At 41.0% G+C, this 19,410-nt stretch overlaps 1 protein-coding gene and 1 long non-coding RNA gene across 3 annotated transcripts in view; both read right to left on the reverse strand.

Moving 5' to 3' along the window:
• Positions 1–19,410, reverse strand: part of DPYD (dihydropyrimidine dehydrogenase) — a 354,038-nt gene that overhangs the window by 321,857 nt on the left and 12,771 nt on the right. Inside the window, exon 1 of one of the 2 annotated variants that reach the window (XM_040566230.1) lies at positions 18,429–18,591. The exons of the other annotated variant lie outside the window; for it this stretch is intronic. Coding sequence (XP_040422164.1) covers positions 18,429–18,467 — 39 coding nt within the window. The 5' untranslated portion in view covers positions 18,468–18,591. Of the gene's footprint in view, positions 1–18,428; positions 18,592–19,410 lie in introns of those variants that run through there. 2 annotated transcript variants of the gene reach the window in all.
• On the reverse strand, positions 3,607–14,475 carry LOC121074310. Its single transcript, XR_005822271.1, has 3 exons — positions 14,402–14,475; positions 7,033–7,204; positions 3,607–6,352 (listed from the first exon to the last, which is right to left on the reverse strand). It is a non-coding gene; the product is annotated as an uncharacterized LOC121074310 (long non-coding RNA).

Below are 19,410 nucleotides of genomic sequence, written 5' to 3' on the forward strand. Positions count from 1 at the left end.
CCTTTCAGAACCCAAGCTCTACAAATTAAACAAATGACAGGTTTCTGTAGCAAAATTGACCTCAAGTCGAGGGGCAAGTTTGAACAGTATGCAAGTGATAGATCCAGACTCAGGTCTGCAACAGAGAATCAAAACAAGCATATTATTGGTTGTAACTCCTGAAAATGGTTTTGCAAATTTTCCTTTAAAAGACTCAACCTTAGCACTATATTTCTCCACTGCGGTGAATAGGGTGTGCTCATTCTGTTACTATATGTCAACGCTGTGAGAGACTGACACTGATGAACATGATCGATTACAAATATTATGTCAGGATGTTTCCTTATTTTAAAAGTCTGTTTGAGTGGGTGATACGGATGAAAAAGTAACCCACTGTATGATTTTGTGTTGATGTTTATGGAGACTTTCTTTTTAAAGGGTCATGTTCTAATTAACTAATGCTCACTCTGAACTGATCAGCAATCACAAAGCGTAAGAGAAATCTCACCTACCTGAAAACTCTAACTGCAGATAGCATAATCCAATCTAGTAATTCCCATCTCATCTAAAGCACACAGAAAGAAAACGGAGGGGTACAACATTCAAAGAGGTAATCGACTACTTCGCAGCCTACGTGCTGTTGACTTTCAGAAAGTGTTAGAGGGTGTAAAAAGATGCACCTCTGCAATTTCAGCAGTAAAGGCTCTGCTCCATTTCTGACTGTTCCCCAGCTGAATACCTCAGGCAAGATGTGGCAACCAACTGCATTCAGCAGTGTTTTATGCTAATTTGTTTAATTCTTAATTAAAACAGAGCAGGGACATTCACATAAGGGATGTCACTTACAGCATCTCAGTTGCTACATTGATTTCTCAAGCTGATCAAACTCAGTTGTCAGAGTGCACCTGACTCGTTGAGACGTTGGTGAGTGCCCAAATCACCCAAACTGGACAGTAGGACCAGAATCGCACACACCTCAGTGAGATTTTGCCTATCTTTTGTAATTGCTTAATGCAGTACTCTTGGCCATGAATATTATAATTATTTTAGCAAGCTCTGAAATGAATTGCAAATTTCTAGTAATAAACCGTAACAGATGTACTCCACTGGGTACAGCACCAGTTGGTTAAAAACATGGAACAAATGGTGGGGCAAGCCAGGGACGGAAGAATCCCCATATGTTTGCTCCTGTTGGAATTCTGCAACAGGAGTATAGTTCCAAGTGCAACAGTTGCAGAAATCCAAGAGGACTACATAGTCCAGTATGTCCCAGAACTAAATCTGAAATGAACTGGCACATTATTAAGAACATACTAAATCACATATACAATATAAAAATTGCTTATATTCCCACTAGCTAAATGATGTTCTACCTCCCTAAATCTTGGATTCTTGACCTAGGTGGCTGTTCTAGCTGGAGGTCCCTGATGTTTAAAAATCTCTCAGAAGTTAACTGCCTGAATGACAAAGTTACGTAAATCGCCATGGGGTCTTTTAAGCTTTCGGAAAGGAACACTAGTGAGGATGTTCTCTTCCTATTCATTTCAGTTCTCTGGTTGGCTTTCTGCAGCTCATAGCTAGTCAGATATTTAGCAAATTTAACAAATACATTCAGGTAGGTCAGCTAATAGAAAATTACTGAGAAGAGCATCCTAAAGGGACTGGTGCAACCAGCACTTAATATATGCACCTAGCTAAACAGAAATAAAACACACTGGATGTGCAAGGAAGGAAATCTGAGACCCCTGATCTTCCAAACACAGTGGCCATCTAAACAGGGGGAGAACTCATTGGTGAGGATAATTATTTGGGCATCTGTGATCTTGATTGTCCCAATCCCATGCTTATTCTGCTACATAAATTCTTGTTCTTGCCAGATGGGCCAATGTTTGATCTCTCCAGATGTTGAAAGGGCAATACTCAAGCTCCCAAATGGAAGTGGTGGCATACAGTGCATCACTTTTCAGAGTACTGTGAAGTCTGGACTTCACATTAAGATGCTGTTTGAATAGTAATTGAGAATCTATGAATTATATATTTAATGTTTGCATAAATTGTTATATTTATTACATTAAAAACAAAGTAGGTATAAATCCATTAGCATTAATGGCTGCTAATCTGAACACAATACTGCTGCATTTTTGTAGAAATCTATTTAGGTACTGTATTGATGGAGAAAGAAACAGGGCTGTAAATACCTAGAAATAAACTCAGTCTGTGTTGCATACACACTTTTGGCACAGCTGTACACCGCGCATAGTAGAGTTAAACGAGCAGCCTTGAACAACAGCAATGACTATGGGCACCAGCAAAGTATTGTATGTTTTTTCTTTATTTCCATGGATGAGTTAGAAGACTTCACTTCAGGAAGAAAGCAAAGTGATCTGACTCTACAGAATACAAGTCAACATATATTGCAGATGATTCTTTCAAAATCCAACACCTTAAGAAATTCCTTTAATAATAATCCATGTCAATCATTTATTTCATGTCTTTTACTAGACAGAGATTAAAAGCTAAAAAACATAAAAGAATTGTTTCATTTCCTAATACATTGTTTTATAGAAGAGAAGGTATTTGTTATGGATAATATATTTTAATTTAGGTTGCAGGTATATTAAACTGCTATAAACTAGTCATATCTAGTGTACATGGAGAATGAGTGACAGGTTTAAATGATAGCTACAGTTTTAAATTTTGAGAACTTAGTGATAAATGGTTATGTTGATCTGCGCCAACGTGGCTTCTCAGAATAAACTTGCTGTAAGTTGTAGATGTTTACTGCTCAGCTCCTACTTGAGAGGCTACGATTAATAAGTCTACACAAAAAATATTGGGTCTAATCTTTGCTATCATCTATTAATGACAAGGCTGTAGAATTTTTTTAAACCAACATGTTATATTACAGTGAGTAATTTATCAAGACTTTAGTATTACTCCAAGATAAGTGATTTCAAGGCAGTCATTCAGACTACCTATAGGAACACATTCTGTAGCTGGGAGTCCTGTTTCTGACGCAGCATTTTCAGGTAAACCAAGACAGGTTTCATATGCGCTCTGCAGTGATCCTGCATAAATTTCTGGTATAGGGAACCGCATTAATTTCATTTAAAACCATCACATCCATTTTCCTCCCATCTCATAAAGCCATCATTTTAGTTGAAATCTTAAGCAGCTATTGCAATTAACTTTGATCTTTAATTAAATGAACATTCAACAAAATACAATATAAAGTTATGGAAGCACTATGTTTATTAGTCACATATCAACACCAACAAGGGGCAGGGCAGTAAACAGAGGTTGTCTTCCCAAGGATATTGTTCTGGTATGGCACTAGAATTAAAAAAAGAAAAAAGGCAACATTTTCCTACATTTTCACTGAACTTCCTATCTGAAGAATGGGGAAAAAAGGATTAAAAAAAAAAGGAGAAAGCAAGGATTAATGAGAGAATAAGGAGGCCCAGTTTAAGCAGACATTTTCACAGGCAACAAGACATACTCGAAGTTTGAACAACTGAGCTGAGAAGATACTGAGCTCTGCCATGAACAAACACTGTATAGCCATAGGCAGAATCTCCTTTTTATACTGTCTTAAGACAACATTCTGGTAACTATCATAATATTGCTTTTTTTTTTTTTCTTTTGCTTTTGGAGTAGATTGCAGTCTTCCACAGAATGATGCCACCTCTGCTTCTGAGGCATACATCATCATCTTACACCACCGTATTGCACTACAGCAAAACATCCTTCGTGTTTCTTTCAAGTTAACACATCGGTGATAAGCATGAATCACATGGGGCTCTTCCATCTTCTAAAACCCACGTCCCGGGCTTTTAGCCTCTTCAATGGGCCAAATTCAGACAATGGTGTTAAGAAAAATAAAAGTACAATTTACATTGTTGATGGGACTGTTGCTACCCTCAAGGCAGTCTTAAAGAAGCCCTGGGAGCCTAGCATGGTCTGCAAAATATGTGGAGATACTCCCAGTTTTGAGAGTTTTCCTTTAAAGCACTAAACTTTGACATCTTCAGCATTTTTTTCAAATTAACAACCCTAGCAAGCTGTCGTAGTTACTTGGACCTTAGCTCTCATTTATAACAGGAAGTCTGGTTAAAAATTGAACACTGAAGATTACTCTGCCTCTGGAAGAACTCCTCCTGAAACCAATGAGTTGCACCAATAGTATTTAGTCCTTAGTGATCCTCATCTTTGCTACTGGTAGCTCAAAGGTAGAATAAGGATCAGAAAGACCCTCTGCAGGCTCTGTCACAGGTTGCAGTACTGAAACTGCATATACTTACTGACAAGACAAAGTTGTTCTTTTCATGGATTCTGCCCACTAATTTGTTGGGAAGATTCTTAGTAACAGACCCAAATCCCCTGCTGAGGTTCACCACAGATCAATATACATACAGCCATAATGAAGTTGCTGAAAACGCAACTGTTCACATACAGATTATGACTGAGTATAAATGTGGTCCCATGTGTTGTTTGGTTTGTTTTAGCATACAACACATTTACCAAGTTCAGCCCCTGTAATACACAGATATCCTGTTTTACTCCAGTTGCTTCACAGAGCATCCTTAGCTAAACTGCTTTATACATATCAATTGAAATTCAGGAGTAGGCTAGGCATGCTAGGGAATGCATGTGGAGAGCAATTTAACCCACCCCATTCCATTAATCTACCCAATTTCCTTAAAAAGAGTTGTAATCTCCCTCACAGCAAGTAACATTAAATGTATTCCAAGGTACATATGTTCACCAAGTGAGCATAATGAGAACATATTTATTTTTTCTAAGAGTAATGAGCATGCTAAACAATTAATTTCAGAGCTTTGCAAGTGCTGATTCACTGACAGAAACAAGTACCTGGAGTTTTTCCCCTGTTATTTTCCTGTATATCTGAACGTGAAACTAATTTTATTAAGTGTTAGTCAAAGAACAAAGAACAAATACTTGTAATTTGAGTTTCCATGAGACTGGATGACCCAGAATAATGAGGATTGTTTAAGAATTGTGTCAGTTAACAAGATGACGACTAAGGGATGAACTCTGTCCATTAATATTTCATTTTGCATTGCCTAGTTTACATTTTATTTTTCACATCTGCCAGGCCTTTTGAAAAGCTGCATGGAACACTAACAGTTAGATGCAGCTCTTCAAACATCATGTAAAGTCCTTAACAGTTACAAGTGGAAAATTCACTACCAAATAAGCATGAAGAAGTTCTAGTCCTAAAAATTATTCAAAATATTAAAAGATAATCAAGATTTTAAAAAAAATAAGTAGTCATGGTGTCATGTTTTCTAGAAGCTAGCTCTGTGTTATCTTTCATTATGGAAAGAATGTGGGAAAATGTTGTGAATGTCTCTATCCTACAATTATGTACCATACGATACCTCAAACTGATACTTGTGTTGAATGTGTATTTCCTTGCTGAAGGCCTGAACAAATAAGGAAAACTTTACAAGCAATTTATGTAACCTAGTTTTATAACATATCTCAGTCATCCAAAAATTTCAAAAATGAGAAAAAAATGCACTTTCACAGTATTCAGACCTGATTTAATTGTGATGAAGGTCAGAGAAAGCTAGCTGAAATAGCAAATCACCACAAACTACATCAGAACAGCATGGTCAACCTTCAGACGATCACAAATCTTGAATAAAAAATTATCCTAGACAGCATGGAACTGACCCAGGAAATCCCCCAGGATTTTATTTATTTATTTATTTTATATTACTGGACATGTTTTCTTCTAAGACAAACAGTTGCATGTATGGGCAAAGGCACACGCTGACTGTGATCTCATTTATAGTATGATACATCAAAGTGTGGCAAGTTGCAGTCCTCTCCTATCCCAGTAAATGAGGATAAACTCCTCAGGTAACCCTCCTCTCTGTCCATGCCCAAGAATCAATGATTTGCATTATGATGGTACCATCAAATAAGAGTCCTCAAGGTCCAGAGTTAGAAGACGGGGCTCCACTTCTGTGAGTGGACAGGCAGCCTGCAACTAGGAAAGAATCCAGCAAAGCAGCAGTCTTGCAGCCTCCTGTGAGCCAGAGAGGCAGAGAAAACAACAGACTGGAGGCTGATGCTGAACCCTGGTGAGTGTGGTGGTAGGGGGAGTTCAGCCACACCTGGGAGAAGTTCCAACTTTGAATCACAAAACTTCTTCTCTGAGCTGCACAAGCTCAAACACAAAAAAAAAAAAAGCAAGAACTGGACGGCCAGAAGCAGATCAGAAGGGTAAGCACATTCTTGCTGTGCACTGATGGGTCACTGGTTTTAACATAGCACTTATGTGCAACATTTTCATCTTTACACTTCTGAGTGGTTTTAGACTTCCCCATGTAACAACCTGCTTCTATATCAGAATAAACACATTTCTGGCATCTTGCTTCCCTTACACAGCCTCTAGAATTTAGCGAGAGTAAAACTACTCTTTAGCCTGAAATAACATCAGAGCTTACTGTTATCCTAGAGGTGTAGTCCCAAACCCAGCATTAGATATTTAGAAAGCAGTGTTCCACAACAGTTTTATTGCTAGATTCTCATGGTCCTCAAGTGTCCCTACATTATATAAATACTGTCTCTTAAATTGAGTAGTTTTCTAAATCACTTTGATAACTTCGAGAAGTCTTGCTTATGAAAATGCCTATATTAACATAAATGTGGTATACCTCACGCACTTTGTTATATAAGCAAAGTTAACTCTTTACTGATTAACAAAGAAGCAAAATTATACAGCCATAGGCACGGTTTATCTAATTTTGTTTACGCGATGTTAACTTTCGGATTAAGACCTTGATTCGTCTACCACAGCACTGCATTTATGCTAGGTATTACTGCACAATCTAAAAGGTTTATTAAAATGGGAAACAGAAGTGTTACTTGCTTCCCATAGATAACAAACACTATTCTCTATTAGAAGAGCTCTGGGTGGTAAATTACTCCGCTGGAAACTCAGCATGCGACTTCCCTGACATAACTCATCTCTGCAGAGATGCCTTGACCCTCACAGGGAAAACTAAAGTGAATACTCACCCTCAGTGCTTAAAAGTTAAGCGTCCAGGTAGCACCCCACTATTCAGCAAGTTATTCATATGTTCAACATAAGCAAGTATACATTAAGAGCTACACAGCTTGAAGTGGGCTCAGCTCCACTGTACCACAAGCTAAATTCTCCGCTCCGAGGTTTCTCCAGGAACACTTCGCCCTGTGATGAGACCACATTTTCAGACTATAACCCAAGTAGCCTTCAACGTAGTGTGTTGTTTACCATACCAAACTCAGAGAAGGCATACCTGAGCATGGTTTTCATGGATTTACTCAAAGTTGAATTTGGTATTCCGTATTCATTTTATTGACTGGGGGGGAGGGGGGAAGAATTTACTGCCTTTAAAAATAGAAGGGTTTAAATTTTGGTGCAGTTATCCTTCTACACCTATATTTAACATTCTAATATATTTTTTTCTCACAAACTGCAGTTTTTAATCAACCATCTTATTGACAGTGCAAAAAAGCAGAGCAGCTCATGTCACAGCCAGCATCAGCTTCTTCACTGCTGTTACTTTAAAAGCAGATACATGTATGGTCTCCATGACACTTGAAATTGAACGCACACAAGTTACAGCTCAAAATTTAAAGCTTCAGAAAATATTTACATTTATGTAAAAGGTATAACAGAAGTTTGTTGTTTCCTCACCACCGTATTTATCTATGCCACTTGCGCATCAGATTGTGCAATTGCTCTCTTACCAAACAAGATTTGTAAATGATCACTTATATGGACCTCATTTTAAAGCTATCTCACAGTAAAAAAGATCATCATATACATACATTTACAACCCACTTCTATTTTTCTGCAAGATGACAAACTGAAAGAGAAGACAAACTTGTTTGCCTTTGTAAATAAACTTAGTGACAAAACGAAAAAAATAAGCTTTTGTATCCCAACAGTTGAACGCCTCAGACAAAACCTCCACTCTCCTGCAATTATAGGTGTTTGTTTGCTTAACCAAAAAACAGACTTGCATTGGAGACATGTCAGTTAATGAGAAGTGAATGCTCTACTGACTTTTGATCATAGGAGAGAAATTAGCATTGCAGTTATTACTGCTTTAAGTTTAATCATTGGCAAAAACAGCAGAACTAATTTTGGCTGAGCAAAGCAATGTTCGGAAAACTTTGTTAAAGGTGATTTTCAAAGTCCAATAAATGAACCTGCAATACAAGGATGCCAGTGACAATATATACCCAAAAGATCTAGTACATTCACTGCTTGAAATGCACATGATGAATTTTTGTATTTATTCCAAGAACATGCCAACTATATCTGTACTGACTTTTTAAATCTGTTATAACACTAAGAAGTGATAAGAAAAGTTACCTCTGTGACTAATGAGCACTGTTCTTAAAAAAAAGAATCAGTAGCAACTGTTTAATACAATGGTAAAACACAAAATTGACTATGAAACTACTGATTTTCTAGTAACTTTGTGCATACAAAGAGAAGACCTCCAGTCCCATGTTCCTGCCTTCCACTGACCAGGCTGGAAGACAAACCTGGATGAGGCTGAGCTGATTAGCTGTGCAGCTACGATTACAAAAGCAAAGCAGAGAGCAGGTCTGACTAGGACACTGCTCCAGCACTAAAGGAGTTTTGACCCTGCTCTCACAGTTGCTTATACATTCTTCGTTAAGGGTTCATTGACTAAGTGCACACAAAAAATTATTCTGGGAGTTGAAAATGAGCCAGCTTTGGTTTTGTGCTTTTCTTTGGGCTCCTAAACCTTATTTCCTCACCTGGTGCCAAGATTTGGCAGCATGCAAGATACTCTGCCTTATTCAAGAGCGATCAAATACTCTACAGCCTTCTGAAAAACTATTTCTGATCATACCCTCCCAACTGAGGAGTTGGTCCTTCAGCAATCACTAATATTGGTTACTGTTACCATATCAAAATGATGACATTTTACTCAAACTGTAGTTTTTTTGAGGAGTTTTTTTTTTTTTTTTTTCCCCCTGTTCTGCATTTTTATCACCAGTGTTCTGGACCAGCTACTGTTGTGGTTATCTTGTTTGATTTTCTTTTCCTCCCATCTCTTTTGTCACTCTCACTTCCAACTGTTTTGGAAAACTATGTATGCTTACTAAAATCTTTAAAATTTTGAATTTTCAATTGGAACCAAAAGAAGGCAATATCAAACATGGTTTTAAAACAGAAGGGGAATGACTAAGTCTGGGAACCACCTCTAAGCTTCCATCTCAAAATGTTCCTCATTAACATGCACATGTGTAAGTTTTGAGTGAATTTGCACAAGCTTATTTTGTCCCTCAGACTCTGAAGACCGATGATATTAACAGGGAGGGAGGAATGCCTCTAAAACTGATGAACAGATTTGTTAAGGCTGAAATCAGATTGTCCCTTCACTTGCAGATATATTCCAAAACATTACTCTACACACAATGCACAGATCCTCACAGCAATTACTGATAACATTCCTTTAGAGCTAGTACATAGACCTAAAATGACACACCAAGAAAGGCCAGCCGGCTTAAAGCATGTCAGTACTAAATCAAAGGCAAATTTGTTACTCAATCCCATTTTTGCCCTAAGCAGTAAGTGACAGAGTGCATCTTCAATGCTGATTTAATTTACAATTAGAGTTTTCCTAAACACAATGGCTACACCATATCTCACAAACCTCATTTCTAACCTTAACATGTGACATAATATGAAAACTGCTGACACAAATAATTGACTGCTTTATAATAAATACTAAGAATTTTTAAATGCCTCATAAATCCATATTAAATCTACGTTATTGATTTCAGAAAAGTTCATTTCATTTCCACAGCAATATTCCATGATCTGAACACTTAAAAAAAATCACTTTTCTCAGTTTTAACTGTCATTGAAATATCCTTCATTTCAAAGATATCAAGAAATTATCACTATTCATTTTCAATACAAAGCCTCTTACATTTCAGCTGTCATTTTCAAAAAATCATACTGAAAATAGTGTTTCTAAGCAGAGTTCAGTTGCAGCGTAATAAGTAATAATTTCATCAATTAGCAGTATTCAGCATCCACTGAGAGTTCTCTCACTATTATTTTATTCACAGAGTCCTTTGTGGAAGTAGCATACTAAAAAGATCCATTTATCCTTCAAGGTTTTTCATAAATGTGTCATACATCTTAGAAAACAATTGGTTATTATTCTCGTTCAATCTAAATAACTATAATAACTTCCAGGTGTAAAACCTCTTTTTATACTTCCAATCTTCTTTACTCACATTATGGATCTACATTTTTAATAACCTATTCTAACACTTCTACCCACTTTTACACACGCATTCTGGAGTTTTGCATGAATGCTAGACATGCCTGGAAGGGAGGGTAGCTGGCTTATTGTTAAGAGCAGAATAGAACTGGGTTTCACATAATGCCCTTCAGAATCAAGGCAAAAACAAGCATTTTATAATAAGCTAGATACTAGCATAGATGCTAACGGTGCAAAGGCTGCAAAGGAAAATGCTGCAATTGTTAAATTCCCCAATAGCTTGCTTGCAGTCCTGTGAATTAGAGTCTATTTTATTTCTCCTTCTCTCTAGATCCCTCCACCTATTTATCAGACCAATTCTTCTCACCCACAAGGACATGTCTTGGCTTCTGTCCTTTCACCTCAAGGCTGCAAAATGCTCCCTTCAGAGCACAACATCATCACTCCTTAATCAGCTCACAGAGATGTGACTGAGCAGCATGAAGGCCCCTCTCATAGCTGGAAAAGAGCCCTGTGCAGAGCACACAGCACAACCAAACACCGCTGTCCTTGAAAGAGCAGCCCAGGTCGGTCAGGCGTTGGAGTGACTGAGGAAACACCGACCAGGAGAGTTCATTTCAACAAAAGACTCAATTTAAGTAAGGCCTGAGAGCACACCTAACAAAAATCACAAGACAGAACCAAGGAAAAGCGCACAGTAATATATTAATACATTAGGTACCACAACCTATCTATCCAAAAATGGTGGAGTCCAATCTCCACAATAAATACAAAGCGAATGACACTGCTCATATGACTAATACTTGAAAGAAGAACACCATTAAGAAGAAGAGATTAACTAAAATAAAACTATCAAAGCAGCTTTCAGTTTTTACACCTCATTTCCACATTTTCAAAGTGGTGTGCACAAGTATATCTTTTAAAAACCGCATACACTAGCAAGATGTGCGTTAATCAGACAGCTTGGCTGCCTGGACAGTTCTCTCTTTAATTATGTATATAATTGTTTTTTTAACCTGAAATGAAAGTGTTGGAATGCACCATGATAGCCTTTAACTGATGACTACCATCCCATCTAAATGGAAATATTTAGATTCAACATCCAGATATTTTTTTAATTAGCTTTCAGATGAAGTCACAGTCAAGCATGTCTGCCTTCTACCATTCACAGTGCTGGTGTCAAGTTGAACTGGAAAGGCCAACCATTTCAATGAACTAAAAGAAACGCAATTTTAAGGTCAAGTCACTTGTAACACTTCAGGCAGCAAATGTCACACTGGAAGTAAAATTGAACCTTGACTTGAGCAGAGATGAAAGGCTTGGTATTTCAAGGACTTCATTGTGTTTATCACCTTAAATTTACAAATAAAAGTCATCACATATATTAATATTTATCATGTTAATAAAGCTTTCTCAAGCTATATGTGTAAATACTGGAAACATTTTTAAAAAACAAAACACTTTCATAGGCAGGCTTAACCTAATTTCAAACCATGAAATTTCTGCAAGACTTAAAGATACTCAAAATTCCACACTGACTTAGGCATTTCTGGCCGTGGTAAGAGACCAGATGTTTCACAAAACGGTCGAAGTATTATGACAGAGGGCAGAAGTGAAATTGCCCAGCCTGGTCCACAGCATGAAAAAATGCATGGTTTGCTCTGTTTGTTCTGAAACTACACATCACATGCCTGGAAGTGCTCCTCCCCGTTCCCCAGCCCGAGCCGTGCTCCTCCCCGTTCCCCAGCCCGAGCCGTGCTACTCAAGCACTTCCCACTTACGGTTTCCAACTCTACAGCTATAAGACAGGGTGAGCGTCCAGCGCCCTCACTGCACCAGGGATACGGTAACACCTGAGGGAGTTAAAGCTCCTCCTGCCTTTGACAAACACCTATCACTGTTTAATACGGACCCTTCATTTACCCTAAACCCTTCACAAACACACCTATTGGCTTGATACAGACAAGCTATTCATTCAGATGATGGCATTTCCATGGGAATAAACACCCACTATGTTGTAAATCAGTCTTGGATGGTTAGTCAGGGATTTCTATGTATCAGAACTACATCACAGAGACTCTTGTATTCATCCTTCTTGCAAGGAAAACACAGTTGATCCCTACGGTGTAAATCTGGGCTGAGAATAACCTAACTGCCTAATAGCTTATCATTAGGATAACACCAAGAAAAAAAAAATCCTATACATATCATGACCTAAACAGTCACAAAACATACTTGCTTTGGCATTTCAGCCTCAGAGTCTATTCTGTTTTCTGGTGGTGGTGGCATTTTTTCCCAATATTTAAAGAAAATTGCCCACTTGAATCATATGTTCTTTGTTATCTGCAACAGCAAAAATGACGTGGGCATTTCCTATAGCTGTACCAGTCCATGAGCAGAAAAAAGGGTATTTAAAGTAAAGCTTAAGACCCAGTGTGAACCACCTGGACAATTTTAATGCAAAATATTTTTCTTATTTCCTAAAAAACATTATTATAAGAAAACCAGACAGTTTATTTCTTCCACTTACTCTTTTCACTTCTTTCTTCCCCAGTCCCAAACTGACCTGGATATATCTGACATTTATTTATATTTTTAATTATGGCATCACATTTGAGCTGCATACAGACCAAGACAACAAAACGCCCACCAAGATCTGCACAGCCGATCTCTGTTGTCATTTTCCAAACTGATGCTCTCCATGCATAAGGACGCCAGAGATTTACGCCGTGCTGATCTGCAAGAAGAATTCTGCCCTTCGTATACCAATGATAGCAAGTGAAAATTAAAGGAATTTGAATAACATGCCCACACAAATGCCACTCTCTGAGCCTCTGATAAGACATTTACAGCCAAAGGTTTCCTAATCCCAAATGTTTGATTTTCTTGCCAAATCACATACTTGCTGAAGTCTCATATAAAGGCACAAATCCTGCTCTTCACAAAGGCAACAGCACAGGGCAGGGAGTAGCGTGTGTAACACTATACTGATGAAATAAAAAAGGAATAGAAATCATATGCTAATAAGAGGAGGGAGGTTGCCAGGCAACCAGGGAGGGAGAGAAAGCAGGTTTTGATGTGAACTCTGTTCTGCCAAAGGGCTAGCAAAGCCAGAACACACGGGGCACAACCAACCCGGCTTGTCTGCAGTCACCAGCAATTCCAGCTTTTCTCAACATTTTAAGTAGAAGCCTGTCCTCAAATTGGTGTCAGCTATGTTTGTGCTTCACGTGTCATTTTATTGACATGGACAAAGTGGCATAGGATAGGATGGACAGTAGATTGACACGTACATTGGAAACAAAGCAGCACCTGCCTTTGACTAACACCAATTACACCAGGCACATGTACCAACTTGCAGGACAAAGGCAGCTGTGCACCCTTGGTCCAAGCAAATCCCACTCTGCCAGGCACAGCCACACCTCTGAACTTCACCAAAAACTACACAAGTTCTGCCCTGCTGTGAAAACTGTACCCTTCAAATGCCTCTCCAAAGAGCACCCCGCACCACGGCAGTCCTGGCATGTGACAGGCAAAATCTTGCCCCACACATCTCAGAGCCCCGCACCAACATGTAGTTCTTCTACCTTAAACGATGAAACAGCTGGGCATGGTTAAAATAAACACTGGAAAGAATAACATTCAAGTCCAGTCTACAACAAAGTCATCAAGAAGTCCGTTCACCTAACAAAAGGGAAAATTAATTTCAGTTTCTTTTTGTTTTCAGAACTGATCACTGCAGCGACAACTGTCACAAGTCTTGTAATAGCTGGTGTTTCCCATGAATCTCAGTCATGAGAAAGGGTGAGAGCAGCAGGTCTTTTTTTCAAGGACTATCTTATGATCTTCTTACAAACAGTAAATTAAAAAAAAACATGGGAAAGGAAAGTTTATTTCATGAGTAACATTAAAATTCAAAGGCCAAAGAAAAATGAAAAGCACAAGAGTTGGTTTTTTTTTTTTTCTTTTAATATCATTACTTTGGAGGGCGACTGAATTTCAGTGCTAAAATTTAGCAGACTCTGCAGTGGAGACAAGACTTTACACAACCCTTTGAACATCAACAGGATTTGAACATACAACATGAAAAGACAAATCTCATACAGAAGACTTTCCATCCTACTTACCAGACCAAGTTTTAACCTCGAGAGCAGATCTTGTTCATTTCTCCAAGACTGATGTTGTAACCATGGTCTACAATCTCCTATGAGTACATAGTAATCATGCTGTAATTACTGTTCTACTCAGCTAAGAGGTTACTACAACAAAACCACTAAAATGATAGAAGAGCACTTTTGTTTGATCAATTTCTCTGAAGTGAAATGGGAAGTTTTGCTTCCTCACTGAACGCTCATCAAATGACCCTAAGCAGACAGAGCTATCAGGCTGGGACTGCCATCTGATCATCATACCCAGCTACAAAGCATTTACTTAAAAAAATAATTCTGCACATTAAAACTTCATTATGGAACTTCAAACAAATAGTGGGTATCTAACACAGAGAGAGACTGTAACAGTTGAAGCTTTTTAAATAAAAGTTTGGCCTAGATGAAAGAAAGCTAGCTTCAGCTATTTATTCACAGAACCTTTTCCTGACAGTTTTCAGAGCCATGTTGACTAGTAGGATTCCCTATCTTACAGAAGGTTTCCTTTTTTTTTTTTTTTAAAGCACTATATTTTTCTGTCCTTGCCCTACCTCCCAGGACACCAGGCTTAGCTCTCAGCTGTACCTTCACACCTTTGCTACATGCAGCCTTTTCACTCAGTTCATTTGTACTGGGAGAAAAATAAACCTGACAAGAGAAACTTGCCTAACTTGCTCTCATAGCCCATGCTTTCCAGCACTCACTAAGGTAAATATCCCAGAGAAAGAACCTTCACTGCTGTCAAATCTGCTACGTTTACAACCTACAGTAGCCACGTTGCTTAAATAAAGTCTTCTTCCCCAGTGTACCAGAGCTGAGGCGTGCTGCCCTCAGCAATAGGCCCGAACAGGCCACAGTCTCGTTCCACCTTCATCAGCGGCCTTCACCTTGCTGCTGACCAAACTAAAACCTACATGAATATGCCTGCAGCGCACTCAGGAACTCCTGAAGCTGCCTGTGTCCTTCCTAAAGTCAGCACCCACCAGGCATGGTCTGGCCCTGAAGAAACCATCCGTTTCACGCCAAAGCTGATGTATTTTCTACAGCTTTTGTCCATAATGAGCAACAACAACTCATTTGTACCTACAGACTACACCACCACAGAGAAGGTGGTGGTCATTAAAGCAAGAATTACAGCAAATGTCAGCTCAAACATAAAACCAAATAAAGCTACATGGATGAATTCTATAACAACTTTTCAAACAAAAAGTGCTAAATTTCCTGTTGGTGTTCTAGGTTTGTGATGACAGTGTGGCAAAGTTATTTCTACTCTGGTGAAAAGCAGCCCTCTCCAAGGGAGGCTGGCAGTCCTCCTTACTCTTTCTGTCTGTGCAGCAGTTGACAAAGATGTAGGAAGGTAGCCAGCAACCAACCATCACCAGATGAGGGGACCAAAGGGACCACAGAGACACTGAAGCCTGCCAGCCATGCAAGCAGAGCAGGTGGTTATTACCCAGGGGGATATTGCTATGCACTCTGCTCTAAAATGTCTGGGACTGATCTCAAAACGCTAGTTATTTTGACGGTTCTGGACTTTTATGGGAATGCAGTCAGAAGAACATACACAGTTGTGTCATCTTGCGTGAACTCAAGAAACCAAATTAAGATTCAAATGAATTAAGATTCTATTCAACATTTCACAGTTTAGCGATTCATTAATTCTTGAGTACTTGATCTGACACTTTAATTCTTTAAAAAACCCTAAAGTTTCCAAGAGAAATAATTATGAATGGTTTACATACATTCATATTAAAGAAATTGATTAATAAAAAAAAGAAAGGATTTCTTTCCCAGAGTATTCTTGAAAGACGTATATGTATGAGGTTGGTAAATAATATCTGGAGTATTTAAATACCGACAAAAAAAAATAAAGTGTTTGGGTTTTGTGAGTTTGTCTGTTCATTGTTTGTGTTTTAACTAACATTTCCTGGAAAAGACCTTATATTTAATCTCAAAAGCTCCTAGTTCCCCTCAATGCAGAAGTAGACTTTTAGAACATTAGCATCTGTGTGATTTTTTTCATCTCCTTTAGTAAGACAGTGCTACGGCTAAGCCAACCATGGCGGATGAGATTCCTTGGGGACAACTTCCTGGATATTTTTTTTTTTAAACTTGAGAACTGGCTGTGATTTTAGCAGATCCTAGCACAGATTCTTGGCTCCCTTTTAACCAATGACATCAGTTTTTCATATGGCATTAGCTATCTAAATGAATTATAAAGCAGAATCAGCACTCCAAAGGTCACATTTAATCTTTTAATTATATGAACTATGTTGTGTGAGAGGCCAACCATTGAGATAAATATTCTTAGAAATCTGGTTGTTGAGCAGGGAAGTGCATCTATGCGAGCCCTAGGAGCATAACTTGAATGTTTTGGTCACTTTCTTGGCTGCAGTATAAAAACTGAACAGAGGATTTTATGAAAATTATTTCTCTACAGTGAGATAGGCTTAGCTAATATGCACTTTCCCTACTTCAAATATAAAAATAAAATACATTTCAATGGAAAATACACTACATTCTTTTTTTCCCCAAAAGAAGTCAAATGGGGGAGGGTGGGGGAAGCTGCAATTAGACTATCAGTAATTATTGATATATTCATCTGGGAGACAAATCATAGTGACTAAATTTAGTCAAACAGATGGGGAAATGACAATATATTTCGTTAGAAGCAGCCTGCCTTTATTTTCTTGCTAATTTCAATGAGCATTGCAAACAAAAGTGACACAGGAAGATACTGAGGAAAGTTTGCATTTGCAACCTGAGAACAATGTAAACACTAATCTGTTTCAAAATCCACCTTCCCTATCACGTAGTGCTGCTGCTACTACCAACACGTGGCCCCACAACACCACATTGTTCTTCGGATGAGTCATACTTACCTACAAATGCAAAACAATACTCCCAGAAATAGCGTGTTAAAAAAATAAATAAATGAGCAAAGTACTCAAAAGCCTTTACTGTTGAAATCAAACTTTTGTAATAAAAAATGAACTTCAACACTTAAAGAAAAATCCCAGGTCTGCCACCCTGAAAACCCTGAGCCGATAAAACAGACAGTACCCATTGCCTGACACAGTGCCTCCCTAATTTCCAGGAGGACTTGGACAAGTTTGTTCTTCCCGTCCGTTCCACGGTTCAGTTTTGTCAGTGTCTGTAAGACCATTTCCGGCCATTAGTCACGGTTTGAGGAGCAGCTCGGTTAGGACAGGAAGCGGGCACACGAACTGCTGACAGGAGTCAGCCCACTGCTGAGTGTGCCGGTCCCTCCGTGAGCTGCGGCTGCTCCCCCAGACCTGGAGCTTCAACCTGCACGGCATGCCACGGCAACAAGTTGTGTCGGGCTGGAGAGAAACCTCGAGATGAGTCGGTGCACTGCCACTTGGTCCTCCTGGGCTCCCCAAAGCCGCTGAAACTTAGAGCCGGGCAGGGCCGGGCCGAAGCCGCCCCGTGTCACCGCCGGCCGTGGCAGCGGCACAGCGCAGGTGACAGCGGTCACTGCTGAGCCTGGCCAAAAGCCCCAGGGCCGGGGGCGCTAACAGCCGCTGGCAGCGAGGGCGCTGCCGGGGGGCGAAGCCGAGGCCGCCCCCTGCGCCCAGCTGGGGCCCCCCGAAGCCTCCTCAGCATCCCCCGAGCTGCTCCGCCCCGCTGGGACCCTGCCCGGGCGGCGGGGCTGGGCCTGACCCCGTCCCGGGGACACGGGGCTCGGCCGAGCTGGAGGGGAGGGATGGGGAGGGGAAGGGAGGCCCGTGGGCGGCGAGGAGGAGGGGAGACACCGCCCCCACACGCCCCTCTCCGGGGCGACGCCTGGGAGCCTCTCGCAGCCCCAAGCGGCTCCCGGAGGGGACACCGCCCCCGGACAAGGGCCAAGGCTGCCCGGTGCCGGGGCTGCCCTCGGGGCACGGCGGCGTGGAGCCCCCGGCCGCCGCAGCCAAAACTTTGCCGGGCGCCGCCGCCGGGCTGAGCCCCCTCCCCGCCAGCCGCACGTCCCGGCGGGACGAGTGGGTACCTCAATGTCCACCGGGTCCCGGCTCAGCACCCGAGCCATGGTGTCCGCACCGCCACCGCCTTCCCCCGGCTCCCCGCAGTCCCGGAGTGGAGCAGAGCGCGGGAGGAGGCGGAGCCGCCAGCTCGGCCTGCAACGCCCAAGTGGGCGGGCGCCCCCCGCCGGGACCGGGCCGGGGCCGCCCGGGGGGGTCACGGAGCGGCCTGAGGGGAACGCGCCGCGGGCCCGTAGCCCCGGCCCGGCCCGGCCCGGCCCGGCCGCCACGTACCAGGGCTCGGCCCCCAGGCACAGCCCTGCCGCCCTCGGAAGCGAAGCGGAGACGCCGCTAGTCTCCTGCCAGTAGTTTATCCCCAGGGCCTCCTCCTTGAGGAGGCTTGAAAACGCCGCGAGCCAGCGCCACGGCCAGCAGCACCGCTCGGGGACTCAGTTCCTCAAGGCGACCCGGGTGCGGAGGCAGGGCGCTTTTTGGCATGGGGCACAAACCTGCCCCCTCGGTGGCGGTGCTGACCCAGGTTGTCCCCGAAGCTCCTCAGGGGAACCTCAACCTTCCCTCAGCCCCCCTGCTTCCCTGCCAGAGGGAGCGCCCCAAAGGGCGGCAGCCAGGTGCTGCGCTCTCTGAAGTCTCCTCTCTCTCAGAGAATGATTGTTTAACACCACAAAGACAATATTTACCATATCTTTGAAACAAACATTCCCACTGCAACATATATACAAAGAAGTCTGTCTTTGCTACCTTAGGACAGCAAAAGCAAGTGTTCTCCCTTTGGGAAAACAAAAACACTCAGCAGATCACAGCATCAGTTTCTAGACAGCACTTTCAGGTAGCCCTACCTATGATCCCCAAAAGTACTTTACAGCTTTTCTCTCCATTTCACAAGAATACAGGAGTTTCAATTACAACCAGTCTTTGATTTTCTTATTTGCAGGTCAAGCAATTTCTTGAATTCTCTCTCCCCCTTCTCCAAAGAGAATTACGGATCTGGCC

The sequence above is a fragment of the Cygnus olor genome, chromosome 8 (assembly GCF_009769625.2).
Source record: "Cygnus olor isolate bCygOlo1 chromosome 8, bCygOlo1.pri.v2, whole genome shotgun sequence".
NCBI lineage: Eukaryota > Metazoa > Chordata > Aves > Anseriformes > Anatidae > Cygnus > Cygnus olor.